Source organism: Colletotrichum fructicola (genome assembly GCF_000319635.2).
Source record: "Colletotrichum fructicola Nara gc5 chromosome Unknown KSG_Nara_v1_contig08, whole genome shotgun sequence".
NCBI lineage: Eukaryota > Fungi > Ascomycota > Sordariomycetes > Glomerellales > Glomerellaceae > Colletotrichum > Colletotrichum fructicola.
Genome location: NW_027094058.1, coordinates 1,423,338 through 1,449,279, shown reverse-complemented (window position 1 = coordinate 1,449,279; position 25,942 = coordinate 1,423,338). Strand labels below are relative to the sequence as shown.

Below are 25,942 nucleotides of genomic sequence, written 5' to 3'. Positions count from 1 at the left end.
CACTTTTCAATGGTTCTGAGCCAGCCACTTTATCTTAGATCAGCATATAGTTAAGCCACAATCGGCATAGAAGAAGCCTCCCTCAGAACCTATCGCTACCATGCGTGAGTCAGACTGACCAAATGACAAGGCGTCCTTCGACTTGCATGACCTTTGCCGAAGTTTGGTAGCCCTAGAATTCAGTTGCATCCTTTTCTGCTTTCATATGCGGTGGACGTGGTAGAGCCCACATAGGCGATAAAGCAAACGGGTAGAAAGTACCTTGGGTCATCAAGCCTCTTCGAATATCCTGATGTTTGACTTTACCACTGCATTGCTGGTCTGTGAGCATGCTCGCGTGAAGTGCCGCTCGTACCTAACAGCTGACACTGACAAGAATCAAACCGACTTTACCAGCTGTGTTGGCCTTCTAGCGTTGTCTTGGTGCAATCTTCAGTTGAGGAAATACGATTTTGTCAGCTGCATGAGAACATCAAAGCCTTGACTTGGCGTGCTACGGTGCTACGTTTCTCTCAAAGTCTGCGTCAACTGAGTGAAGCAGGTAGAGAAGCATAAAAACCACGGCTGAAGCTTGAGCAAAGACGCACATTGGTCCTCTTCTCACCGTCCTCCACCGAAGACTTGATCTTACTCCCTTATTCTTGTCCATGGTGTTAGGTGCTGCTGGTTAAATGGAATCGGCGTCACAACTGTCTTCCTGACCCTTTTTGAGTGCGGGCATACTGGACATGTGCTTGAGAGAAAATGATACTCATGTTGAGTAACTCAACACCTATCAGGTGACAAGGAATGGGGAACCTGACTGGAGATGCATGGTATTTGAATTGCCATCAACCCCAGCGGGGATTCAACTCCTTTTCTCCCGCCCCCTGCGGAGAGAATCAAATTCCCAACGGACCCCGTTTCAATGCGACCAATTCTCCGTCCTAGTTCGCCCCAAACATCCCCGTACGAAACAATTCCCCTCGTATCCCCATGTGAGAGGGGGCCGCTTTCACCTGTCACCGCACTACCCCGCCGCACCCATGTGAAAGCGGAACTATTTCCCGCACCCCGGGCAGCAGGCTTGCGTATTCCGGATGGACCCTTCTCCCCCTCCATCACCACGCACTTGTTGCTGATTACGGATATAGTTAACACACCGCGAATTGCCTGCTCCAGGGTCTTGCAGAATGGGCTCACTAGCCAGGCAGCAACCAGCGCTTATTCGGCAGGGGCTCCATAATTGCTCCATAAACTCCCCGATACTGCTCTCCGGATTGTCAGGCCTCGCCCCCAAAAGGCCGTACCCCATCATGCGAAATATCGGGGCAATGCAATCCTTTGAGACAGTAACGCCGAAGAGCTTCAATGCAGCCATTCATTCAATGCGAACGGGCCAGTCGGGTCTGGAGAATCAAGGGTTTCTTGGTTTATCTACACTACTCTTGTACTGATCTACTAGTGCGAAACAGGTACCGGGCCAAAAAGCCCAGCAAGATTGCCACGCTCTACTGACCGACAGATAGCCCACACCGACCTTTTCCTCTACAGCTTGGATGTTTTGATCTTTTTTTAATTCGTTACATTATGAGCTCGTAAGACTTTGCAGGGGCTCTGGTATCATAATCATGCCTTGGTGATGAACATGGACTGGGCGTTGCAGTACGCCTTCAGGCCGCCGGCGCCGTACTCGTATCCGATACCGCTCTGCTTGTGGCCGCCGAAGGGCGCGTCGTACTGGAGCTCCAAGTGCGTGTTGATCCAGACGTTGCCGGCCTTGAGCTTCTTGGCGATGGCCTGCGCCTTCTCGAGGTCCTTGGACCAGACCGAGGCACCGAGACCCATGTCTGTGTTGTTGGCGCGCTGGATGACCTCCTTCTCGTCGCTCCACTTGAGAACGGGAAAGACGGGGCCTGCGTTGGGCTTGCATTAGTCGCTGGACAACACTTTCGTTTGCGAGATGAGGGCAAGGTGGCAAACTTACCGAAGGGCTCCTCAACGACAATGCGAGAGTTGTCGGGAGGGTTGTCGACCATGGTAGGGGTGATGAAGTAGCCCTTGCCGTTGGAGGCAGGGGCAGTAGAGCCAGCGGCAAGCTTGTGCTTCTGCTCCTCAATGTCCTTGAGAAGGTCCTTGACGCGCTCGAACTGCATCTGGTTCTGGACGGGGCCGAGCATGGTGCCCTCCTTCTGACCGTCGCCGACGGGGAAGCTGTTCACGACGTTGGCCATCTCGGTGAGGAGCTCATCGTAGATGGACTCGTGGATGTAGATGCGCTTGATAGCGATGCAGACCTGGCAGTGTTCACGTTAGCGGCTACCCAAACAGACCTTCTGCAGGAGCCGATCGGATCCTGTCAGACGCCAAGTCTCCCAACATACCTGTCCAGAGTTGTACAGCGCCAGGGTGACGATCTTAGGCGCGACGGCCTTGATGTCGACGTCAGGGAGGACGATAGCCGCGTCGTTGCCGCCGCTGTGCGCTCACGAGTCAGTATTCGGGATTTTTTTTTGGCCTGCCCGGCAACAAGGTTGCGGGCTGCAATTTAGCTGCCGTTGCGGGAATTGCTCCACTCACAGCTCCAAAGTGACGCGCTTGAGCGTCTTTGCGCAGCTCTCCATGACGCGCTTGCCCGTGGCGGTCGAGCCAGTGAAGCTGACCTTGTCGACGCCGGGGTGGGAGGTGAGCCAGGGGCCGAGGTTGTCGTCGCCGCTGAGCGCCTGGAAGACGCCGGGCGGGAAGACCTGCTGGGCGAGCTCGACGATCTTGAGGTCGCAGTAGGGGGTGAAGGGACTTGACTCGCGTCAGCGCTCCTGAAACATGGGATGACGGGCCGGCGCGCGGGGAGGGATGGGGACTTACGAGGGCTTGAGGATGAAGGCGTTTCCGGTGATCAGGGCAGGGCAGATCTTGCCGACAGCTGTGAGATTGCGTCAGTGAGGTGCTAGGGGTCATGAATGCCATCGTTGGGAGCGTACCGAGGAGGATGGGGACTGCGAAATGATGTTAGTTCTGTCTGCGAAAGCTATCTTGGAAGTCCTGGGAAGACTCACAGTTCCATGGGACAATGCCGACGGCAACACCGAGAGGCACGTATCTGGTGATGACGCGACGGTCGGGGTCATCGCTGACGACCTCCTCGGGGAAGGGAAGCGTAGGAACACCTCTGAAGTGCTTGATGGCCTCAGAGATCTCGAATTGGGCGAATCCAATCTGCGCAGCGCACGGTACGTCAGCATTACTCGCCCGTGAGCTTGCGCAGGGTCCATGTGCTAGTTCTCCCAGCAATCGTACTTACAGGCTTGCCCTGCTCCTTGCTCAGCATGACGGCGAACTCGTTGAGGTTCTCCTCCATCAGGTCACCGAGCTTAGCGACGGCCTTCTTGCGCTCCTCGTAAGGCGTCTCGGCCCAAGCTTCCTGAGCAGCCCTCGCGGCCTGGACAGCTCTGTCGACATCCTCAGCGGTCGAGAGGGGCACCTCGGCGAGGGGCTCGAGTGTGGAGGGGTTCAAGCCATGTCTGGTCTTGGGTGTCGTCTCCAGCTTGCCGTTGATGACATTGTAGAACTTGGTGAAGTCCAGCTTCGAGGTGCCGTTAGCAGCCATGATGGGCGATTATCTAGTGTAAAACCGTTGGTTGGTAGGTAAGGATGGCGGCAAGTTACGTGCAGGTACGTAATGTGGGAGAAGAGTTTAAACGGCGTGAATCAGGGTCTGTGATCGGGCGCGCGAGGAGGAAGAAAAGTACACGAGAAGAGAGAGGAGCGAGAAACAAGAAGAGGGATGGGACGGGTAGTGTATGCGAGAGCGACCCTGCGTTGCGTTGAGCTCTCCGACTCCTTTCTCGCCCCTCCGCCTCGCCTCTGGTGGTGGGATGGGTGGTTTGTGCTGGTGATTGTGAGGGACAACGAACCAGTGGAGGGGGGACGTGGAGAGAAGCTAGGGCACAAGACCGGGATGCCATGTCTTCGACCGAGGGGCCCCCTCGCCCGACACTCCACCGTCAATGTCACGATGTCTGCCAGCGATTGACATAGACTATTGCGTGGAAATGGAGTCTGGCCCGCGGCAGGCGGGGCCTGCAGTGACTGAAATGTCCATTTGGGGTAGCTCACCGATGAGAGGACCCCGGGTTACATGGCTGTTTGGATGCTGCTTGGTTGCTTTCGCATGTCGGCCATCCGCACCAACACTGCCAAGGTGAGACGGGAAGAGGCCGTTGAAACGTGTTGGGCCCCATAATGCCATTTTGCTGAAGAAAAACAGGTACTTGCATTGTCCAGAGAAGAGGGGAGCAGAGATACATGCGGGCTGATAACAAGCGGCACTAGAAGTACATGACGAATTCTTAGTCACCTAACAGGTTACCTAACAGGTCGGTAGCGAACAGGACAAGAGAAAAACAACTACCGAAACACCGCGCTCCATGGCAAAAAGGTACTTAGAGTGTGTGCTGCTGCTGTATCAACTGTATGAAGATAAACTTGACACAACACAGACACTTGCTGCGGGCTGCGGGATGCCGTGGGGGAAAAGTTGGAGACAGCTCGGCAACGTGCCGCACCCCTCACAGACGCACACACACTCTCTCACACTCACTCTTCATTCCCGCTCACTCTCACTCGTCAGTTTGCTCTCACCCACACTCAAATCCCATCATCGAACATTGTTTCCCGATTCTCCTTCCCGTCTGACTCGACCACCCTCTGAGCCGTGCAGCATCAGCCGGCTCGTTTTAGATGATATCCTGCAAGGTTGGTCATGCATACAGACTCAGTTCGAGTCAAGTTCGACCCGCCGTCTCGGCGCCGGCAGCCCAGAAATCGCCTCGTGCCAGTGCATCGGCACTTCGTCTGGCGCCGTTGCATTGGCTGCGCCATCCGTGATTGGAAACTAGGCACAAGTCGCCGATGGGGCGAAAGGGTGAGGGGGACGGGAATTGAGGAGCGTTGTTTTTTCGGCCAAAAGTAGACTTCATGTACATGTGTGAGCTTGTGTGGAGTTTCCAGACAGCAGGCCGATAAGTTGGATGCTGAGCCCGATCTTTTCCCCTTCCTCTCGAAAAGAGAAATATAACGACATGCATCCCTCGCGATCTTTACTGTGAACTTGAACACGTGCAGATTTATCGATATAGCTTTTTGATGGCGACTACCATGGGCGGCGAAAGCAATTTCAACCGTGCTGTTGTGTACACCGAACCCGGAACGACCAAGACGGAGGTTGTCGAACTCCCGATACCGACACCTGGGCCCGGCGAAGTCCTCGTTCGACTGTATGACTCTAGAAATTTCAATCTGTGATGATTGATTGCTGATCGTGTTGCTGTCGTAGGCAATATTCAGGAGTATGCCATACGGACTATGGCTTTTGCATGAACGCTTTCTCATCAGTGCCATTCCCTACACCAAAAGGTAAGTCGCATCCGATTCGAGATTGCGGTCGGCATATCAGGGATCTAACAAGTACCACAGGTCAGGTGGGAGGTCATGAAGGTCAGTCGTCATCTCGGCTCGTGTTCTGACTCCGCAAAGGAAGCACACGAGAGTCAGCTCTATATTGACGTGTTATTAACTTGATATTGTAGGAGTCGGAGAGGTTGTTGCTGTTGGAGTTGGCGTAACAACACCTGCCATTGGGCAACGAGTAGGCATCAAGTATGCCGCAGATGCGTGTCTCAACTGCGGTAAGTCATTCGTCAGCCAGTAGCACACCTACACCATGTTAATCATGTCATTATGTCAGACCGATGCCTTCAAGGTGGCGAGTCATCATGCGCAGAGGTTAAACTATCGGGCTACTTCACACCGGGAACACTTCAACAATACTGTCTATCATCGGCAAGATACGTAACACCCGTACCAGATGGATTGGACTCAGCCGAAGCGGCTCCATTGATGTGTGCGGGCGTCAGCGTCTACACCGCGTTGAAGCGCGCCGACGCCCGCCATGGAGACTGGATCGTGATTGCCGGTGCCGGCGGCGGCCTCGGCCACCTCGCGATCCAATACGCCAACGTTCTTGGCTGCCGGGTCTTGGCAATGGACCTCGGCATCAAGGAAAACTTCTGCCGCGACCTCGGGGCCCAGGAGTTCGTCGACTTCACATCCTTTCCCACCGAAGAAGACCTGGCGAACGAGATCAAGAGGATCACCGGCGGCGGCGCGAGGATTGTGTTGATGTGTTCGTCAAACAAAAAAGCGTACATCCAGTCGCCGAGATGGTTGGGCTTCCGCGGCAAACTTGTCTGCTTGGGCGTTCCCGAACACAGCAGTCCGGCCATCGGAGAGGTCGAGCCCATGCTCTGCGATGAGCTGACCATCTTTGGTAAGTGTGCTCAAGTGTCCTGCATATGCACCTGTGTGTTGGGGAACGTGCTAACAAGCGGCTATCACAGGCGTCAAAACGGGTAACCGTCTCGAAGCCAAGGAATGTCTCGAAATCGCTGCACGGGGCAAGGTCAAAACTCACTTTCAACTTCGGCGCATGAGGAGCTTGACAAAGGTACGGCACCCGAATCCGAGCTCGGCAACACCGAGTATCCAATCATGGGAGACATACTGACAAGTACGACGTCTAGATCTTTACTGAGATGGAGTCTGGGGAAATACAAGGTCGCGTAGTCATAGACCTGAAGTAACTGCATGTACATAGTTGTCGTTGGAAATGGTATCTACTTGATGAATCAGAACATATTATGACCGAGAACAATGATCGACGATTGTGACAATCCATTATATTGCATGCTTGGTTCTCGTCTATTCTTGTCTTTTCATCCCAAAATTTCGGATCAAAGCATGGGGGCAAGAGGGCTAATGCCTAACAACGGCGACGGTGTCATCGGCCCTTGTTGAAGATCCGACTATCGTTAGGAAGGAATCGGAAACCACAAAAGAAAAGAAGATCCGACTATTCGGCACAAGGATGTCTCGAGCTCGCGTGGTACTGTGGCTCCGCCGGCGAGAAAGCTAGTCTTCCGAGTCCGACTCACCCGTTGGCTGCTGTGTTTGTTGGCACCCGGCTCGAGGTCTCGGCATCCCACACGAATGTCACGCGGCGGCCCCCCGGGATCTCCAACAACCGTTGATTAGCCCCACGCGGGGTAGAGACACCGGGGCAGAATACGGGGTAAACTGCTCGGGGTGCGAGATCTTCCCCGGATTCTTAGATCGTGGAAAACATGGGGGATTGTGAAAAAGTGTGGTCTTGAGGCAGACGATGGAGGCGTTCTGACTCTATTCTTCTCCACACTCCGCACTGAGCTCTGCACCCCGCGAGTGTGAGGGGAGACCCCACGACTTACCCCAGATGTAGTCGAGTCAGAACCGTTGGAGCTTCTGAGTCGATATTTTCGTGACGTATGCCTACGGGAGCCTCTCCTTCGATATCCAATGGGATCACACGAGTTTCAACGGTTCTCAAATACAATCCCAGCTGGTGGCTGAGAGCAATAACGCGCCTACAGGGGATAGGTGAGTACTGCTCCGCGACCTGTTTGGACTACGCGGCTGCGGCTGTCCCATTAGAGTGGCAGATTTTCTGACTCGAAGTAACAGCATGCGATCTGCTCGATTGAGGGAGCTATTGTTCTGACACGTCTCTATTGTTCCTATCTGACGCTGCGTTGGTTGGTCTGCTGGACGATCGCGATACGGTTTCTGACGCAGGCTGCGATTATGCGACCCGCCTAATAGGGGAGGTCCAACAGCAAACATATGCGCAAACAACATATCTACGAGCCTCGGCGGAGCGGGGAAAACATGAAGTTGTCCAAAAAGGCTCAGACTTCTCTTCTGGGCTCTCTTTCGTGACCCAAAAAAGTTCAGACCTGAATCGCGCTGCCTAACAGACACCATGGCGATGACGGACCTTCAGCTCTTCCAGGCCCACTGCCTTTCCTTTGTCGTGGGAATTCAACTCCATGTTTTCGTCTTCCGAATCGGAGAATGGGATATCTCGACCACGACACTGATCCGGAATTTCTCTCTGGGCATCGGACTGCTCACCGCGGCCCTTGTCCAGCTGGCCTCTGAGACTTTCCCTACGAATGTGGCCGCATTCAGAACAGCATGCTCCCTCACAGCCGCCCTGATCGCAGGTATTTACTCCAGTTTGTTCGTGTACCGCGCGGGCTTTCACCGGCTCAATTCCTTCAACGGGCCGTGGATGGCCCGCATGTCGAACCTGTACATTACGAGACGCGCGCTCAAGAAGTTGCACCTGTACTCGGAGGTGCAAGATCTTCACAACACGTACGGCGATATCGTACGAATTGGTAAGCAAAGAAGCCGGACAGGGCTGAAATCGTACGATGAGTTGTGCAACTAACATGACTCGGTTGTAGGCCCGACTGAGTTGTCCATCAACAACCCCAAGGCTATCGTGCCAATTCATTCCAACAGATCACCATGTACCAAAGGTCCGTGGTACGGGGTTCTGCATCCCATGTACTCCCTGCAGCTTGTTCGCGATAAGCAAGAGCATTCTGTTCGGCGCAAGGCCTGGGACCGTGGGTTCAGCTCGAAAGGTATCTATCCCTTGCCGATCCTACCCAGTCCCGTCTGTTGACATGGGAGCTAGCCCTACGAGACTATGAGTTCCGAGTTGCCAACTACACCAATCAGCTTCTTGACCAGATTGAGGCCCACAAGGGCAAGCCGTTCAACATTGCCGACTGGTTCAACTTTTACAGCTTTGACGTAATGGGCGACTTGGCATTTGGCAAGACTTTCGGAATGTTGAAGGAGGGCATTAAGCACTACTTCATGACCTCCTTGCATACAGACATGCAAGCTATCGGGTCGTTCAGCCATATGCTGTGGTTGTTCCCTATCTTCAAGAATACTCCCATCTTGAACGCAAACAACAAGAGGTTCTGGAAGTTTGTCACTTCTCAGGTGGATGAGAGAATCGCGGTATGAATGCAGTTGTCGTCTCAGCTGGACAGGGGACCAGCAACTCAAAAGCTAACGATGTCTCACAGAATCCTCCCGACCGCCCGGATGTTTTCTCGTGGGTCCTGGAAGACTACCAGGCCATTAAGAAACCCACTTGGCAAGACACTTTAAATCTATATGGAGACGCATATCTGATCATCGTTGCTGGAAGGTAAAGTTCCCCGTTCGGATGGGGGATAGCAGCCCCCGCAACGGACCCCGCTAACATTTCTTTTTCCCTTTTCCCCCGTCACAGCGATACAACAGCCGCATCCCTTACTTGCCTCTTTTTCGAATTAGCCCAGAAGCCAGACGTCTACAAGCGCCTAAGCGATGAGATTGACGAGTACTTTGCTGAACACCCCGAACCCGAGCACTCCGCACTCTCGAAGTTGCCGTACCTGCAGGCATGCATCGACGAGGCGCTGAGGCTCCACCCGCCCGTGCCGTCCGGCGTGCAAAGGATGACGCCACCCGAGGGCCTCAATATTGACGGGACGTTTATCCCGGGCAATACCATCATTCAAGTGCCGACGTATACAATGTTTCGAGGTGAGTAAAACCTTTTTGTTTTTTTTTTGTTTTTCCCCTCCGAGCGGTCGTGTAACGTCCGGGTACGTATTTCGGAAGTTCCGTAGTGCTGACGGAACCTAAATGTGACAGATGAACGTATCTTTCCGCACGCCAGCGAATTCATCCCAGAGCGATGGATTACACAACCAGAACTGGCCAAGGATCCTGCAGCCTTCGTCCCCTTTGGCACCGGTAAGCACTCTAATCTCACTTCATTTTTGTGGTCGCTGCAATCGGAATTACAAGAAACCATGAGAGCTGATATGCGTGTTCCAGGCAAGTATTCGTGCGTCGGTAAGCAGCTCGGGCTGATGGAGGTTCGATACTGCGCAAGCCAGATCATTCACCGGTATGACGTGGCATTCGCGCCGGGCCAGACGGCAGAGGCCTTCATCGAGGGCAAGAAGGACGGGTTCACGTTGTCGCTGCCGGAGTTGGAAGTGATTTTCAATCGGAGGGAGGCCGGTAAACAAACCGCATAAGCTGCGTGCAGATCGGCGGTTGTTGGAGGACGGACGGGGTTGACTGGGAAAGCTGCTATTAGTGTTGGAATGTCTCTGATGAGTGGCCCTGTGCCGTGTTTAATAAGTGGGTGAGATGTTCAGTGACATGTCACAATTTGAATCGAAGCAAGGTACAAATGTTTGTTGTATAGTAAAGAGCAAACCCCCTGCATTGGGACCAAAGGTGGAGTTGCAGATGTCTGAGTGTGTTGATTGTGTGTGTGAGATGATGACAAGAGCGCATCTCAAAGAGCTGAAGCGCTACTCAGGAACGATCGCTAGGGCTGGTGTGGCCACGCCAGCTGAGTGACATGCAGGGGAGACGACGCTTTTAGTACTGGCTGTAAGCTTCCAGTCAGGCATTGTCAACGTCCGGACCCGGCCTCCGCGGAATGCATGGAGGGCTAATTACCCCCATAGAAATTGGGATGGAAACAAACGATGTGCGGCAACTAAGACATTTCCAAGACAGATGCACCTCAAGACCGTGCCGGACTCGCCATCTGCAGCGCTGATTCGCCAGCGCACCGGGGTCAAATCCGCGCCGGCTCGACGGCGTAACTCTATCAGAGCCACGCAGAAGCCACCGCCTCCCAGGATTGCGCCCAATGTCACGTAGGAATCCCGTTTTAGCTAGTCCTCTACTGCATAGCACCTAGACAGACACACAGAGCAGCAGTGTCAAAGTGTCCAAGGCAAGGGTACCAGCATTTTACCCCACATTCTTTGATCTCTCTGTCTCTCTTCAACCTCTGTTCCGCCCCTCCCACCACCTGGGTAATGCTCTTCCGCCCTCCATCCACCCATCCCCTTGTCAAGCTCAAGCCAGGCAAGACACCAACCTAAGCCAGGGGTCCCTCTCTTCAGCTGTTCCGTGATGCTAATTTGCCCGCCCGTCAGAAGAGAAAGAAGCTTCCCCCGTCTGTCTTTTTCAACTCCCGATCCCCTTTTCCCCTGATTGATATTGATGCCCGCTCGATCCACTTCTGCATATCTGCCGTCAACTCTCTTCCACACTATCGGGTGCCCGGTTTTCATACAATCTATTCTCTCTCTTTTTGTGTCATAAGCTGACATATCGCTCCATCATCCGCATCCGAACATACGAATTAAGCCGGACCCTAAGCGCCTCAGACAGAGCCAAACACACACACCGCACATCCTCTGTCCCCATCCAATCTGACTCTGCTCCCCGTCTCCCCTCTCTGTCAGAATAACTCCCCAACCAACATCCAAATTTGCTCTTTATCAGCACCGCGCGTCTGCGCGCTCTTCTCTCCCAACCATGGCGTCCAACGGGCCAAGCGATGCCCCCACTTCAGCAGCAACACCTGGTGGAGGAGCACAAGGAGCAGGAGGGGGATCAGCCGCCCCGGCCAAGGTCCCCTCCGAGAAGGAGATCGCCCGCAAACTCCGGAAACGCGAGCTCGACCGCAGGGCCCAGAGGCAGGCCCGCGAGCGCACCCGTAACCGCATCGCCGAGCTCGAGGCGCTGGTGAAGGAGCTCCGCAAGGACGACTCGACGAGGCTGTCGGCCTGCATGGAGCAGCTGGCCAGCGTCACAGCAGAACGGGACCGCCTCTCCGAGACCCTCAAGGCCATCCAGGAGACGATCCGCGATGTGTCGTCGTCGTCATCGTCGTCGCCGCATCGCCCGTCCGCGGCTGGCGGCCAGCACCAGCACCAGCACTCCTCGTTCTCGACGTCAACATCCCTGTCCGACTCCCGGGATGCGTCGTCCTCCTCGGCGATGATGCCTGGGCTGCCCGCGCCCACCGCGTATAGTGCGCCAATGGGCATGATCCCGGAGACGCCGTCAGCAGCTCACGTCGATGTTCACGCGTTCAACCAACACCACAACCACGACCACAGCAGCAACAGCAACCACGGAGGGGTCATGGCCGTCGGCACGGTGCCGAATGGGATCTCGGCGCCCAGCGTGCACGCGCCCAGTGTTCACGCGCCAAGCTCCACGTCGGAGAGCCAGGATCTCGGGGAGGAGCTCGACGACGACGACGAGTGCCACGAGGACCACGACGACCCCAACCTGATCGTGCCCCCGCCGGAGATGCCCTGCGACTGCATCACCGTCCGCACCCCCGCAGGCCCCGCTCCGCCCAAGGTGAATGTGTGGAGAGCCGTCAACCAGGTGTTGGCGAAGCGGTGCAGGATATCGAAGGAGGCGCACGTCGCCGAGGACGCCAATGACGAGGATATTCCGGTGCGGGTCCTGTTGGAGGGGTGGGATGCCGTGGCGCGGTCCCGCCCGCTGTCGAAGCTGTGGAAGAAGCTTCGCCGGGTCGACGAGCTGTGTTTCCAGACGTGTCCCAAGACTGAGCGGTTGGCGATCCTCCGCACCATGCACCTGTTACTCCAGTATCACTCTGACCCCACGCCGAGTCGTTACGCCAAGCTGCCGACTTGGTACCTGAAGAGGTTGGTGCATCAACGGCCCGGCACTGAAGCCGGCAGTTTGAGAGCCTGTGTTAACATGATGCAGACCATCACAGACCATGCCACATTCCTATGCGATTGACTTCTTTGTTTGGTAAGCCGGCGGCTGGGGTGTAGTATGTTGCAACCAATCAAGCTGACAAGCTTTCAGGCCCGGTGTTCGAGAACGTTTCGTCTTCGGACAGCACCACTACTGCAACAACTCTTTCTGGGATCTGTTTGGTCCTAATTTCCACCTCCTCTGGCCCTACGAATTCCGCGACGCCTATAAAAAGAGTTTGGTCACGGGCCAGTACCAAATATCGCCGGCATTCGAGGAGCGGATCTCCGACATCAACTCGTGGACGATGGGCATGGACTTCTTCACGCGATTTCCCGAGCTGATTGCCGACATACCGGCGTTCCACTCCATCTCCCAGTCCCTGACGCCGGCGGTGCAAGCGGCCACGTCGCCTTCGATGCCGCAGCAAGCTTCGTTGGTACAGCTGAAGGAGCGGGACCAGCGCGACGAACGCATGCTCATCGACCAGCACCACGCTTCGCCCCCGGAGCACCACCCCCAGCAGGAAGTCATCGACTGTTCCCAGACCATGCAGGTATATCCTCCTAGCATATACAGCATGGCTGCGCCTGCTTTTATGGAGGATTTTATGCCGCCAGGGTACGATGTCAACGCGGCGGCCGCCCAGTATGGCCACATGCAAGGATACTTCTGAGGTCGTTCGATTTGTGTGGGAATCACGAATAATATCTCGGCGAACATCCACCAAGATGCGGCATATAACCGACCAATCGGTCTCGGAAATAGCACAACAGCGCTTGACTGTGAATGACTAGAAAGTGTTTGCGACATGCGGCAAGTGTGGCTTCGAGTCTGCGCCGATACCGAAAGAAGCCCTGGGCGGCCGGCCTTTCGGTCACTTGTTCCGCTCCGCAACGTTCGCAGAGGCGGCCCACCAGCGCTAGGCGTAAGGTGAACATTGCGGCAGACTACATGTGCTGCCAAGCGTCTGTCGGCAATGAACGTCGACGCGTTGCTGAAGCGACGGCTTATAGTCTCTTGGACATCATATGATACGTCCTAATACCGCGAAGGTTTGGACTGCCGCCGGAAATGAGATGGTGCACCTCATGGGCCCAGCCCATGCGCTGGGGAACTATGGCTCATTTGGTAGCCAAGTCACCAACGAGTCAACACAGCGGATGACCACGTGAAAGCAACCTGGACTCAACAAATAAAATTTGATGCTGTCCAGAAGCAACAGCACCGGCCTGGAAGAGTTCGGGTCTGAGCTCGTGGCATTAAGATAAAATTGATCGTTGAGAATCGCAGAGCTGAAAAGTGCTGCTTGATAATGAGAGGAGTAATTTACCTACAGGCCCGTGTAAGATAGTTTGGAAGCAGTTAACGAAGACTGGTGAGTGCGCCAACATGTGAATCGAAAATATGTCCACGTCCTGAGTTTTAACGATACTTTGAGCAATCGCGTGACCATATTCCGCTAGTGACTAAATCAACACAAAAGGCATTTTGTGTCTATGAGAAGAACGTCTTGGGTCTCTCGAGCAACTCCCCATCAATAATGATATCCACCTTCTCGTTGTAGAAGGACAAAAGCCCGGCTATTCCTGCGCTCTCATGTGTGGTTGTCCTGTAATACCAGACCAGGTTCTTGTGCTCCTCACCATCAATGACGACATGGTAATACTGCGCATCCCCTTTGTAGGGACAACTGGTTATAAGGTCACTTTTCCGGAGAACGAGCTGGTCGACTGAAGCAAGCGGCAAGTAATACCTCGTCGGCAAGTACGTCTCTAACAAGTGAACCGCGTAATCTGACTTGGCCACCGTCTTACCGGCAACTTGTACTTCAACTGATCTCTTAGACGGAAGGATATCAATGCGCTTGAAGGGGTCTTTGGGGTGGACGTAGATGGGGACCTCTTCCTCGAGCCATTGATCTAGACGCCTATCAGCTACGAACTAAGGCATGCGCGCAATGCGAGACGTCTTACCCATGCTTCCAAATTCAAGTCGGATCATACCCTTCAATAATCCGCTCAACTTCTCGTCGTCGGAGAACCGCAACGCGCGATCTGTAGTGAACTCGCCAACGCCATCGTGAGCAGGAATGGTGAGTTCTACCACAGCAGCAGCAGGCGATGAAGCATCGTCGGCCGCGTTGATTGTCTCTTTGTCTTTCATTTTGCAGTTCTTTAGGGCCGTGGTAGGCACGTAGTACTGCGGGTAGGCGATGTGCTCCCAGACATGCATAGCCTTCGTCGTATCGACGATGAACGTTTGATTCAGTATGACCCGAACACGGCGGGCAGTCGGTCTTGTTCTTTGTGGTCCATCTTTGAGCAGAAGGCGCGCAAGCTCAGGAAGACTGCATGATGTTAGAATGGACTCACGAGCAAAACATGAGTTTGGGCTGCAGTACTTACTCTGCGCGGAATTGGCCCGGCTTAGACATTCTCACGGCGTTTCTGAACCGATGCACTGGGAGATGTCTATTGCAAGGAGTGTGCTGGTCAACACACGAACCTCTCAACCCCGCATGCAGTACCAGCCTGTGACGTCTGTCATTTTACGTAAGCGGGAGTATGCCGGAGCTCCCGCCGGCAAGACGGATGACAACGGCCCCACAGCCCCGGACATTGTCACGGAGGACGGTGAGAACCTCCGGAAGGATCATAGGAGTTGTCTAGCGGCGAGGACGCATCGAATTAGCCTATTGATACCTTTCATGCGACTTTAAATTGAGTTCGGGTCAGAGTTTGTGAGAACCGAAAGCGAGGCGCACCATACGAACATAGTCGCCCAAGAGTTCCCCCTCCGTCTTGCGAAGCTCAATGGCTGTCCGTTTCACCCCAACGCGCCAGGGACTTGGGTTGATCTCATGGACTGAGCTGAAAAAGAAACATTCTTCGATAGACTGAGACAGGCGTCCGGGTAGCGAGATGGAGCCGGCCTGAGATTGTTCCGGACTAGGTCGTGGTGGCGTAAGCGACCGGAAGCGGGGGCGCGGGAACTTGCCGTCTTCCGAGATCCCGCGAGCTGCTCGTATTCCACCCTCTATTCATCCGCCGGTCAATCAAGGACGTGATAACGCTCTCATTGTATGAGCGCATTCTCATTAAATAACATTCAAAACCACGCCAAGCAGCAATGGCCACCCAAGCTCCGGCTCCGCGTCCGTTGTGGGCCACTGTATTCGACCGTGCCGTTGGGTGGTCACTCGGCCTTCCCTCCGAAACGTGCGGCTACACCTTCGAAAGTGTCAAGATCCCCATCTCAAATGGCATAGTCCTCGCTGCAGACCTCTACCGCCCCGATGGCCAGGACCCCGCCGGCACCGTCTTGGTAAGAGGCCCCTACGGCCGCGGCATCTTCTTCGGCATGCTCATGGCCCGCATCTGGGCCTCCCGCGGATATCAAGCTCTCTTCGTGAGCTCCCGCGGGACTTACGGCTCCACCGGGGCATTTGACGGCGGATCCTCTGAAGCTCAAGATGGGCAGGATGTTGTAGCATGGATGAGGGAGCAGCCGTGGTACACCGGGACGTTCGCCACGCTTGGCGGATCGTATCTCGGCTTCACTCAATGGGCTCTCCTGACGGACCCGCCGCCAGATATGGTCGCCGCAATCATGACGGTTGCGCCTCACGACTTCGCCGAACGCATGTGGGGAACGGGCGCTTTCACGCTGCAACAGCATGTGCAATGGAGCGACAGCGTTGCGAATCAGGAGACTCGCGGGATCTGGGGTACAATGCAGGCTTTCAGAAACCCCAACCGTCTTGACCCGCTGTTGAAGAACATTCCTTTGGAGCCAGCGCTGAAGCGTCACTTTGGCGAAAAGGCACCTTGGCTGTTTGAGCAGATCAAGCAGCCAGACTTGGATCACCAGGTCTGGGCAGGCCAGAGGCATGGCAGAGGCTTGGAGAAGGCCAACATACCCATCTACCTAGCCAGTGGGTGGTATGATATCTTCTTCGAGCAGACTATGGAGCAGTATCAAGCTCTGACTCAACGAGGGTGTCCGGTTTCTTTGAGAATTGGTCCCGGCGGTCACATGGAAGCACAGGGCTCGGAAACCACGAGAGATACCCATCGGTGGTTGGAGGCCCATCTCGCTCGGAAAAAGACTGCCCAAAGTGTCCCGGCAGCGAAGATCTACAGGGGAGGAGAGGCTCCTGAATGGCTGGAGTTTTCAAAATGGCCTCCAGCCACGAGCCATAAGGAGCTATTTCTGGCTCCTGAGGGAAAGCTTGACGGTTTGCACTCGGCAAATGGTGACACCTCCAGCTTCACCTTCGACCCCTCTAACCCGACACCGACCGTTGGGGGAGCCCTCCTGTTTGGAGGAGGTAGCGTGGACGATACGGAATTGTGCGCCAGAGATGACGTCGTTACCTTCACTTCTGAGCCGCTGGCCGAGTCCCTCGATATTTTCGGACGGCCGTCTGTGGATCTTGTACACTCCAGCAACAATCCCTTCTGCGACTTATTCGTTCGACTCAGCATTGTGGATGGCCAAGGCCGTTCTCACAACATCACGGAAAGGTATCGGCGGATCGAAGCCAGCAGTGAAGGGAAGTTGATCGACCTGGACCTCTCCGACACTGCGTACAGGGTTCCAGCAGGGTCGAGAATTCGGCTTGTTGTGGCGGGTGCCTGCTTCCCCAAGTACAGCATGAATTTAGGCTCTGAGGAGGGCTTCGCAACTGGCACTGTGGTCCGGCCAGCTCGTCATGCTATTCACGTTGGCGGAGACAGCGACTCCTGTCTCGTACTTCCCGTATTGAAGAACACGTAGTTTTGAGGACATTCATGTCATCATGCGCTGCTAGCAGAGTTCTGGTTATATGACTAGTATCTAATCAAAAGTGTTATACTTATTCCTGAAACTGGCTAGGGTTTAATGGCGGCGTGGCAAAGAGTAACCTGAAGTCCACTTCGCTCATCGACTGCATATTTGTCGTCCAAAAACACACATCTGGCGTTGGGTAGTTCAATACCTCTGAGCTCTCATACATATTCGTATCATTGTCCGTACTGGCCTCATTAAAACTTCCTGGTTCCAGGTATCTAGCTGTCTCCGTCGTTCCCTAATCATGTTAGCTTTGTCCTGCTCTTTTCGCCGTAGGACATGTATGAAACAGACCTGTTCGGTAGTATCGGGTGTTTCATTTGAACTGTCTTGCCTTCCCCCAGAAGATGATCCAGGTTCATGGATCCCATCAACGGTACGATCTGGAAGCTCGTGCACATAACGCCGTGCAATGTGCGAAAACTCGCTCAGATGACTTCCTGGTAGTGATCCTCCGGAAGCGTGATCAAGAAGACTGAAATGACCAACAGCAATATCCAAGAGAGTGAGATTTGAGCGGACATCGGGGTGCAGAGGGTTGTATATGATGAAGTCGAATAAGATGAACAAAGCCGACAATGGCATGATGGCTAGCGTGCTGTATCGTAGGGTTAGTCGTTGCAGACTCATTTCCTGGTATGGTTGAGCTTCAACTCACAATACTGGCGTGTAGGGCTCGACATCGATGTAGCGAGTGAGTTCAATAATAGTCCTAGCTGCTTGCAATAGATCCTTTCGGCTTTCTTGTTGTCTCTGGCCACCGTCCTCGTCCAGTTGAAGAGACATCCGTTCCAGGGCAATCACCAAATGAAAATAGTAGAGTTGCGTCGAAAGTGCAATTTGCCTAGTGCGTGGATCGGTGAGACACTGCTTGTTCAGCTGCTCCTTTGGCCGAAAGTCAACCGGAACAGATTGCCTCCAATCTTCGAGCATACCACGGACTCGAGAAATGGCGGATAAGAGGATTTGCGTGTCACGGGTCGACGCCGTGACGGAAAACAGTTGCTCGTACGCCACGGAGAGAACCCTGCCAAATCGTATCGACGACAGAAACCAGTTGTATTCCCCGAATGTCGACTCCGGAACGTTGGGAACTGGGCAACCGACATCGTAATCGGCAATTCCGGAGCTTCGTCTGGCTTGAAAGCTGTACTGCTTTTCGAGGTGATATAGCACCCAAAAGGTCCTCCGGCATACCGCTTGGCCTCCTTCTAAAGCTGATTTGTGGTATCGAAGGGCTAGGGCCATGCGTGTTGCCTCGGCGAGGATCGAGTGTTCAGCCTGAAGGTAGCATGCACTCATAGAGAATACTGACATGGCAGTGAGTGCTTGAAGGCCAAGCAGGGAGTCTCCAAAGTTGAGGATATCGGCAGTATGGCTGAGGCATATTCGGAAGAGTTCCCAAGCTCGACCCTTTCCCGGATCGAACGATCCTTGACCAAAATGCTGACATCCAAGAGCTAAAACAGCGTGATACAAGGACGAATACTGTAGATCATCCTCCAAGACTTTTTCCAGCTCGGGGCTGAATGCCTTTTCTTCAAAGTCGTCTCGATTCAAAAATGGGTAGACTGGATGCAGGGTGTCGAAGTATTCTTAAATGCGTTGTCAGAATCACACTTACATTTTCAGAGTTCCGGTGGCTCTTATTATATCTGGTGACTTACGACAAATGTAAAGTCTTGATTCATCCGCCGGAATGCGGACCGGAGGGCACCTGCGTTCAGAGCCGAGCCGTGACAGGACCTCGTCGGTGCGAGTAAGTATGCTGGATTGCAAGGCAGCATCTATGCCATTGACTAGATCTCGGATCCGAGAATCGCCAATTCTTTGCACGAGCTGATCCACTTTTTGATCAGAGAAGTACGCTAGCCCCGAGCTTGGAGCTGAGTGGTTGTTAGATTTTAGCAGCTAGGGTCTCGGGCGTGAGTAGTTACCTCGTCTGTCCTGCATCTGTGAACGGTCATTAAGCTTGAATGACCCAAATGTCAGCTGGGTCACCTACCTTGAGCACAGAAAACTCATCCTAAAGGATTGCTTCAGCTGAGTGGTCTTGCAACAGCCTATCTATGAAGCATTCCGAGAGCGATTCAACATGTTGATGGGAAGATCCAGGGGTCGACGTGTTTGGAGTCAAAGGCACTGCGCAGCAAAGTTGGCCGAGGGGCTACTGTAGACTGCTATTGAGATGTTACTGACCTATCTTTGAACGCAGCTTTCTTTGTAATGTGCTGAAGTGGCATGTTTCGTTTCGTTTCTGGCTGTACCTTAGGAGGTATGGTCTTTGAATGCATCACGGTGGCGTAGATGGGCTTACGATGCAATTATTACACAGAACCGGACCTCCTATTGGTGGCGACTGCACTGCGGATCGTTATCTGAGTCGACCATGTCTCATGAATATACGCGGTTTAGCTGGTGTGTTGCTTACCGATGCATCGAACCTTTCGATTTCGGCACTGGTCGCATGACTTATTCAGTCTAGTGTAAATGGCACCGGCTGCTTGCCCTCGGCTTTCAGAGGGCATGGTGTTGGTTGACTCCATGCATGTAAGACAAGGGCGGATACAATGTTGTAGGCCGAGTTCGAATGAACTGCGGTTCGGCGAGTGTGCGCAAAAAACTCCATGGGGGATGTGGTTGAGATTCAGCGGAGAGAGTTCGGGGCTCGGTACATGCGCTGCTGGTTTTGACGATGCCCACGCTTTGACATTGACGAATCTAGTCGTATGATTGGCGGACTTTGACTCCGCTATTCGGTGCTCGGGTCTTGGCATAAAGTTCCGGGTAGCTGGGAGACAATTCAAGAACGGCATCCGCATAGCCGGATAAGTAGCGCAATGCTCCATTTCCAAGTTTTGCATGGGTTGGCCATCAAATGATTTGAAAAAATCCAGTGTCAACTGTGTTGTGTTCTCGAAGAGATTTTCACCAGGTAGCAAGTTCACGTCGAGTTTGGAAGCCAATGTGAACCATGTCAGTAACTGAGTCCAATTATTTCATATCTTTTGCTCGTCTTCATCGAGCTCGAAAGCTTTCCTCATTGCCCTCTCAAATAGGTCCCAAGTCGCCGAGTCCTCTCCCACAGGAAAGCTCTGAAAATGTGAAAGAAATTTCTCAAATTGGGAAGATTCGGACTCAACATCACCCCGTAGATCTTCACCAAGATATTCCACCACATCTTTCAGAAATTGATCTTTGCAAACATTTGCGTCAGATACCAGCAGTCGCTTTACGTTGCGACCACCGACAACCTCATATATGAACGCAGATGTCGGTAGATCATCGTGGTCAAGAATTTGAAGACCTTCGGCTAGCCTCGCACGAAAGATCTGAGAAAGAACCCTCCCTTGCTGATGCAGGTGCGACATTACGCGGTGGAATAGCTGGAAAGAGGTGATTCCATAATCAGCAAGCAGACGGTCTTCGCCTTCGACGTCGGTAAGACCTAATAGTCCATACACCCTATCCCGCGGGTCTGAACATCGATAGTCCTTACAAAAGGCCAGAAGTCGTGTAAGGGTAGGTCTTGCACCGAAATCTGGATCGCGATTGGTGTATGATGGCTGTTTTGGATCAGTTTGCCATGATCGCCGCAGCTTCGAAAGCTCTCGGCAGCTGTTCACATATCTGTCGATACTGTGATGATTTTCTTGTTTGGATAAATGTTTGAATCCTAGGTTGGTTTTGTTCGAGATACCAAAGGGCCGAAATTGCTGCAACGTTGGCCAAGAAATTTCATCATTGCCGCAAAGAATGTAAAGCTCTTGAGGTAGTGTAAACTCTTGTACGATCCAAATCCTTGACCAATAGGGTCGCGAAACCAACCATCTAGCATCTCTGAAAGAGAACTGCTTCTTTGCCTTACGCAAGAACTCGGGCCTATCGTGTCGAGAAGTATGCTTCAGATTTCGAAGATATTCGAATAACTCTGCGACATTCTCTTCCGTGTCTCCAACCCAAGAGACGACGAAGGTAGCAGTGGAAAATATGTCTTTCATAAGATCGACCTGATAACCACGTTCGAACACATCATCTTGGTTGATGCAGATGGCGTCGATCCAAAAGTATTCTGGAAATCTGCTTTTGGTGTTTCTTTGGCTGGATATGCAGTTTTCCTTATTCAACGCAATTGTATAAAGTTGCTGAATGGCGTGCCAGAGGCCCTCACGCACAAGCAATGTTTCACTGTTGACAGCGATCGCATATGTTGGTTCCGGAGCACCCCATACATAGGACAACCCGATGAAAGGGGGAGGATCGTTTAACGTGTGGTTTGTCAAAGTGCAGCTGATTGTCCCCTCCTCCCTTTTCGGAAGGAACTTGAGGAGGCGCGTTGACCGGGTCTCTCGGTCGAGCGGTGGGTAAAGGACTTGTGATGTCGGCATGGTTTCCGTATTCTGTAAGGGCGCTTGGGAATGAGAAACCTGCAATTTTCGTGAGGCAACAAGAGGGGTCGGCCGCTTAAGAAACACATGAGCTAGACTGAGATCTGCAGAATGAGGGCACATTTATGCACGCTAGTGGAGATTGATGGTCGTTTCTGTCCAGCGTCTACCGATTGGATGTCAACTATGACGCACCGGGGTTCTTACTGCATAATTAGTGCAGCTTCTGAGCACCTTAGTTCTGTTACATTTGGCTAGCCAAAAACCCGTACTGTCCTGCCGGCCGAGTTACAGGACACCCCACTGAAAGTGTGAAGCATTCGCACGCATGTGCAAATTAAGACGAGTTCCAGTATGTCATGTCAACCCATGATGTGTATCCCGGAAGAACCGAATCGATGGTGACGGCGCTGGAAAGCTTCTTTGCCCAACTGACCCGAGTTCCGCTAGCCCCAGTTCCAGTGTTACCATATTCGGCGTAGTAGACATTTGCGGTCGGGTTCGTGCCCCAAGCAGACCATCCAACCGGCTTCACGACGTCGCTGAGTTGCGAGTTCTGGACGACGACGCGAGCATACTCTCTCCACGGACGGCCGAGGACGGTCGACTCCTTGGAAACACCAGCGCCCGACTTGGCAGCAATCGTGGCCTTGTTGATGACGTACCAGTAAGAATCAGCGCTGTCGCGACCGCTGGCGGTGATGTAGCCAGCTCCGTTGATCGCAATAGTGCACTTCTCGAACCATGCATTACCATCGTTACCGAAGATGAAGTCAGTTGCACCCTCGATGTAGCTGTTCTTGTATACCTGGTGAGGCTTGTTGGTGTAGACGGTGTCCTGGTAGCCGACGAAGCTGCAGCCGTAGTAACCCTGGTACTGGCCGTTGGCGGAGATGGCCAGGGCTTGAGAGCCCTTCCCGTAGCCGTTGATGACATTGACGTTGTAGAGGCTGAAGTAGTTGGTCGCGACGCGAAGCGTGGCTGAGAGATCGTTGCTTCCAGCGTCCGCAGCAGACAAGGTGTTGGTCAAAATCACCTGGTTCTTGGTGTAATCCTGATCATTGGTGGTATAGGCGTAGATCACGAGTTTTCCCTTCAAGCTGGGAATGGAAACTTGACCAGAGTAAGTGCCGGGCTGAATGAAGATGGTGCTTGTAGCAGTCGAGCTGGTTGAGATAGAGTTGATGGCAGCTTGGAGCTGAAGTGAATACGAGTCAGAAGCTTTATACTAAGATATACCAACTGTAACACAATGTGAACTTTTTGGTACTTACAGAGGTGTACTGGCCACCAGACTTGGCAACAACGATTGAACCCGAAGGTGGTGATGTGCGGGAGGCCGCGAGCACGTTGCCAGCTAGGACCGCCAAGGAAGAAAGAATGCCAAGGAGCTTCATGTTGTTACTAAAATGGTGGATGGGAACTGAGATCGCGGTAAGAGTTTCTTGGAACGTCCCGAAGGCTCGTCGCGATGCCTTCTTTTAAGTCGCAACCAGCGCCTTGCCACACCGCCATGGCAGAGGCCTGATTGCAGGAGTACATCTAGATTGCTGGAAGCTTGGCTGCACCTCTTCAAACACTAGACTTCCCGGTAATAATGAACGGGTACTGCTGGAACGACGCTTTTCTTTTTCAAAAAGTATGACACCCCAATCAATATGATGCGGGGTTCGGAGGGAAGCAAACAGGTGGACTGAAATTCTCCGTCATATGCCGCTATCCCCCATGCCCGGATATTCCAGCTCCCCGCCACCGTACGACACCCTAAGTCGGACCTTGAGGAAGTTATCCCGTCCACAAACTATATTGAGGAGCTACCCATGTTTTGCTTAACTTAAAATCGACGTCGCAATTGCGGGGCACAGCTTCGTGAGTGCCCATGTGAGTATTCAGAGGGGCTGCGTGACAAAAGCCAATCTAACCTGCGACTCAATTGCCATTTTGAGCTCTGGGGTCATACAAAGACTCCATTTGACTAAATTTCCCTTGTGCGATCCCCGCCCCTGCGCTTGCAATGAAAGCAAGGGAGCGCACACGAGAAGCGAACCGAGGAATTCTTTTGGCCTGAAGCAGAAATGTCTCAGCGTCCCAGTGGAGTGCTAGTGAGACTGTCGTACGTATTGTGGTGAGGTGGCAGGAGAGTAAGCACCCAGAATCAATGTAGGCTACGGCTCGAGACGAAAGTCGTAAAAAGGCTAGCTCCGCGGAGAAATATGGCGATAGTTTCGCGAAGCAGTTGATTTAAACGTCGAGTATTTAAGCAAGCAGGTCAATTATTGAGCTTGACGAAACGAAATGAACGTTGATTTTAAATGATTCTAGTCCCGTCCTTGCTTGACATCCAAGCAGGCGCACGCGTCCATGCCATCAGACATCATACCTAGGAACAAACTAGTAGCCTTTACATGCGTCTTCCTCAAGTGCAAACGGAAGCCTTCGGACCCGCATTGGCCTTCACATAGGCAGGAACATCAGCAGTAGCAGTGAGCGTGTAAGAGTAGCCAGGAGTGAATCCAGTTCCAGAGTTAGAGGCAATAGTACCAGTGCAGCTCTTGTAAGTGTTCCCAGAAGCGTTGAGCACAGCCCCAGAGTCCTTGGTCAAGGGGTTCTTGGTGTTTTCGAAAAAGACGTTCTCCACTTTCGCATTGCTGCTGCCGCGAGCGTAGTGGCCGTAAGAAGTGACGCCGTACAGGTAATTATTGTATAGATGAACTTGAGCGAGGTTGTCGGCACTCGGGTTTCGCTGGTTGGTGCTGTCGAACCAGTTGTGGTTGATAGTGCCGCGCGCCGTAACATTGTCAGTCCAGCCGATTCCGAAGGTCTTGTCGTGGTTGCGGAAGATGTTGTTGGAAACGGTGAAGTAGGTGGTGTCTTTGCGGAGGTCCATCAAGCCGTCGCCGCCGTTCTCGAAGAGGCAGTGGTCGATCCAGATGTTGCTCACAGTGTCGGCCTGGACGCCATCGCGGTCGTTCTCGACGCCGTCGCCGAGGTTGGTGTTGCCTATCTTGAGGTTTCGGATAATGACGTTCTTCGCGCTGTTCAGGCCCAGACCGCCCTGGTAGAGCTCACCAGAGGTACCGACACCAATGACGGTCTTGTCGCTGGAGACTTTGATCTCTTTCCCATATGGCGTAACTGTGATGCGCCCATTCACTTTGATCACGTACTTGCCAGATGCACTGGCGTACTTCTCAAGATCGGCTTGGGTGGTGACGGTCACGGTTGTCCCACCAGCACCGCCGGTTGTGCCGCCGTTGAGAGACGCAAAGCCCGGAGCGGAAGCAGTGCACCCAGTCTGTCTCTCATAGACAGCGCTGGAGGCTGCAGTAGCAACTTGGAAGGCGACTAGGAGTGGAGTGGACAGTCTCATGATGGCTTCAATGTTGATCTGAATTGCTGACAAGCGGAATGGATGACTAGATCACTGAGCTCCGATTAATGTGACCTGCCGGATTCCTAAATATTCAGAACACGTCGGACTTCGGACCTTGCAGGACGCTATACGGAAGAGCTTGTCGCCGGCATGCCGTCACTAGAAGCTTGTCATTTACATGAATGATCATCTTGTGGTTGTATTTAGCCTAATATCCTTGCCTGCAAGCTTTAGACGAAAGCTGAGGCCGCTTCTAAGATGTTCAAAATGTTTGTCTGTTCACTCTTGAGCGTTTTGAACACGGACTTCCGATCTTCTGTGGATTTTCCAAAAGAAGATGCCAAGCCTTGCCTAGATTTAAGGAGGAGTTAGGGCGTTCTGGAGTATCGAATTAAATGTATCGCTGTGTGACGTCGCATCAGCAGGAAGAAAGATATCAAAACCCACCAGTTGGATACCGGTACTTCCCCGCACTGTTATGGTGGCCAGACATCACGCAAAGTCCCGCCAATAAGTAAGCTCTTACCCAAATGATGGTTTTTTACTTTAGGTATACTGATCGTCAACACAATCTGTGGCGTTGCATTGGGGAAACTGATCTCCGGTATTGCTAATTCGGAAAGTAGGGGAAATGACCGCCTGCAAAGTCATACTGGACTGGGCAACCCTTCAGAAAGAGAACATACAAGGGAGAGAGAGGTGAGTTGGTGTGATGTTTCATTGGTTGCGGACAGTTTGTGATTTTCTTTTGAGGTGAAGTACCTATCATGTTCTTTTGATCTTTTAGTTTAATTATCTGTAGTTACTAGGTATGGTTGACTAGCGTGTATGGGTCTACTCCGTCTATCCCAAATCTTAG

At 53.1% G+C, this 25,942-nt stretch overlaps 9 protein-coding genes across 9 annotated transcripts; 4 read left to right on the top strand and 5 right to left on the bottom strand.

The window, feature by feature from the left end:
• Nucleotides 1–1,608: 1,608 nt before the first annotated feature.
• FUS7-2 (putative aldehyde dehydrogenase FUS7) lies at nucleotides 1,609–3,586 on the bottom strand (the record flags this gene model as incomplete). Its single annotated transcript, XM_032036196.1, has 8 exons — nucleotides 1,609–1,895; nucleotides 1,967–2,276; nucleotides 2,364–2,457; nucleotides 2,560–2,775; nucleotides 2,845–2,902; nucleotides 2,961–2,975; nucleotides 3,036–3,195; nucleotides 3,281–3,586. 8 exons carry the CDS (start codon nucleotides 3,584–3,586, stop codon nucleotides 1,609–1,611), a joined length of 1,446 nt encoding a protein of 481 aa, XP_031884723.1.
• Nucleotides 3,587–5,136: 1,550 nt separating this feature from the next.
• On the top strand, nucleotides 5,137–6,620 carry alcB-1 (Alcohol dehydrogenase 2; the record flags this gene model as incomplete). Its single annotated transcript, XM_066152931.1, has 7 exons — nucleotides 5,137–5,255; nucleotides 5,315–5,394; nucleotides 5,455–5,475; nucleotides 5,568–5,666; nucleotides 5,726–6,307; nucleotides 6,378–6,484; nucleotides 6,561–6,620. The coding sequence occupies 7 exons, from the start codon at nucleotides 5,137–5,139 to the stop codon at nucleotides 6,618–6,620; spliced, it is 1,068 nt and encodes a 355-aa protein (XP_066007807.1).
• Nucleotides 6,621–7,834: 1,214 nt separating this feature from the next.
• On the top strand, nucleotides 7,835–9,971 carry FCK2-2 (Cytochrome P450 monooxygenase FCK2; the record flags this gene model as incomplete). The annotated part of the gene is made up of 7 exons (XM_032036194.1): nucleotides 7,835–8,255; nucleotides 8,325–8,507; nucleotides 8,561–8,895; nucleotides 8,964–9,088; nucleotides 9,173–9,468; nucleotides 9,580–9,681; nucleotides 9,766–9,971. The coding sequence occupies 7 exons, from the start codon at nucleotides 7,835–7,837 to the stop codon at nucleotides 9,969–9,971; spliced, it is 1,668 nt and encodes a 555-aa protein (XP_031884903.1).
• Nucleotides 9,972–11,277: 1,306 nt separating this feature from the next.
• Nucleotides 11,278–13,162, top strand: CGGC5_v013456 (uncharacterized protein; the record flags this gene model as incomplete). The annotated part of the gene is made up of 3 exons (XM_032036193.1): nucleotides 11,278–12,428; nucleotides 12,493–12,540; nucleotides 12,598–13,162. The coding sequence occupies 3 exons, from the start codon at nucleotides 11,278–11,280 to the stop codon at nucleotides 13,160–13,162; spliced, it is 1,764 nt and encodes a 587-aa protein (XP_031884902.1).
• An 821-nt stretch (nucleotides 13,163–13,983) lies between these two features.
• Nucleotides 13,984–14,923, bottom strand: CGGC5_v013455 (uncharacterized protein; the record flags this gene model as incomplete). The annotated part of the gene is made up of 3 exons (XM_066152930.1): nucleotides 13,984–14,408; nucleotides 14,463–14,836; nucleotides 14,895–14,923. 3 exons carry the CDS (start codon nucleotides 14,921–14,923, stop codon nucleotides 13,984–13,986), a joined length of 828 nt encoding a protein of 275 aa, XP_066007632.1.
• Nucleotides 14,924–15,618: 695 nt separating this feature from the next.
• cocE-1 (Cocaine esterase) lies at nucleotides 15,619–17,268 on the top strand (the record flags this gene model as incomplete). Its single annotated transcript, XM_032036191.1, has 1 exon — nucleotides 15,619–17,268. One exon carries the CDS (start codon nucleotides 15,619–15,621, stop codon nucleotides 17,266–17,268), a length of 1,650 nt encoding a protein of 549 aa, XP_031884893.1.
• Nucleotides 17,269–17,363: 95 nt separating this feature from the next.
• Nucleotides 17,364–19,850, bottom strand: CGGC5_v013453 (Fumonisin cluster-specific transcription factor FUM21; the record flags this gene model as incomplete). The annotated part of the gene is made up of 11 exons (XM_066152929.1): nucleotides 17,364–17,419; nucleotides 17,509–17,560; nucleotides 17,617–17,920; nucleotides 17,981–18,917; nucleotides 18,990–19,208; nucleotides 19,260–19,275; nucleotides 19,328–19,348; nucleotides 19,446–19,464; nucleotides 19,522–19,583; nucleotides 19,640–19,686; nucleotides 19,754–19,850. 11 exons carry the CDS (start codon nucleotides 19,848–19,850, stop codon nucleotides 17,364–17,366), a joined length of 1,830 nt encoding a protein of 609 aa, XP_066007633.1.
• Nucleotides 19,851–22,047: 2,197 nt separating this feature from the next.
• On the bottom strand, nucleotides 22,048–23,107 carry pme1-1 (Pectinesterase; the record flags this gene model as incomplete). Its single annotated transcript, XM_032036188.1, has 2 exons — nucleotides 22,048–22,908; nucleotides 22,985–23,107. The coding sequence occupies 2 exons, from the start codon at nucleotides 23,105–23,107 to the stop codon at nucleotides 22,048–22,050; spliced, it is 984 nt and encodes a 327-aa protein (XP_031884760.1).
• Nucleotides 23,108–24,126: 1,019 nt separating this feature from the next.
• pelA (Pectate trisaccharide-lyase) lies at nucleotides 24,127–25,080 on the bottom strand (the record flags this gene model as incomplete). Its single annotated transcript, XM_032036187.1, has 1 exon — nucleotides 24,127–25,080. The coding sequence occupies one exon, from the start codon at nucleotides 25,078–25,080 to the stop codon at nucleotides 24,127–24,129; it is 954 nt and encodes a 317-aa protein (XP_031884803.1).
• Nucleotides 25,081–25,942: the final 862 nt, after the last annotated feature.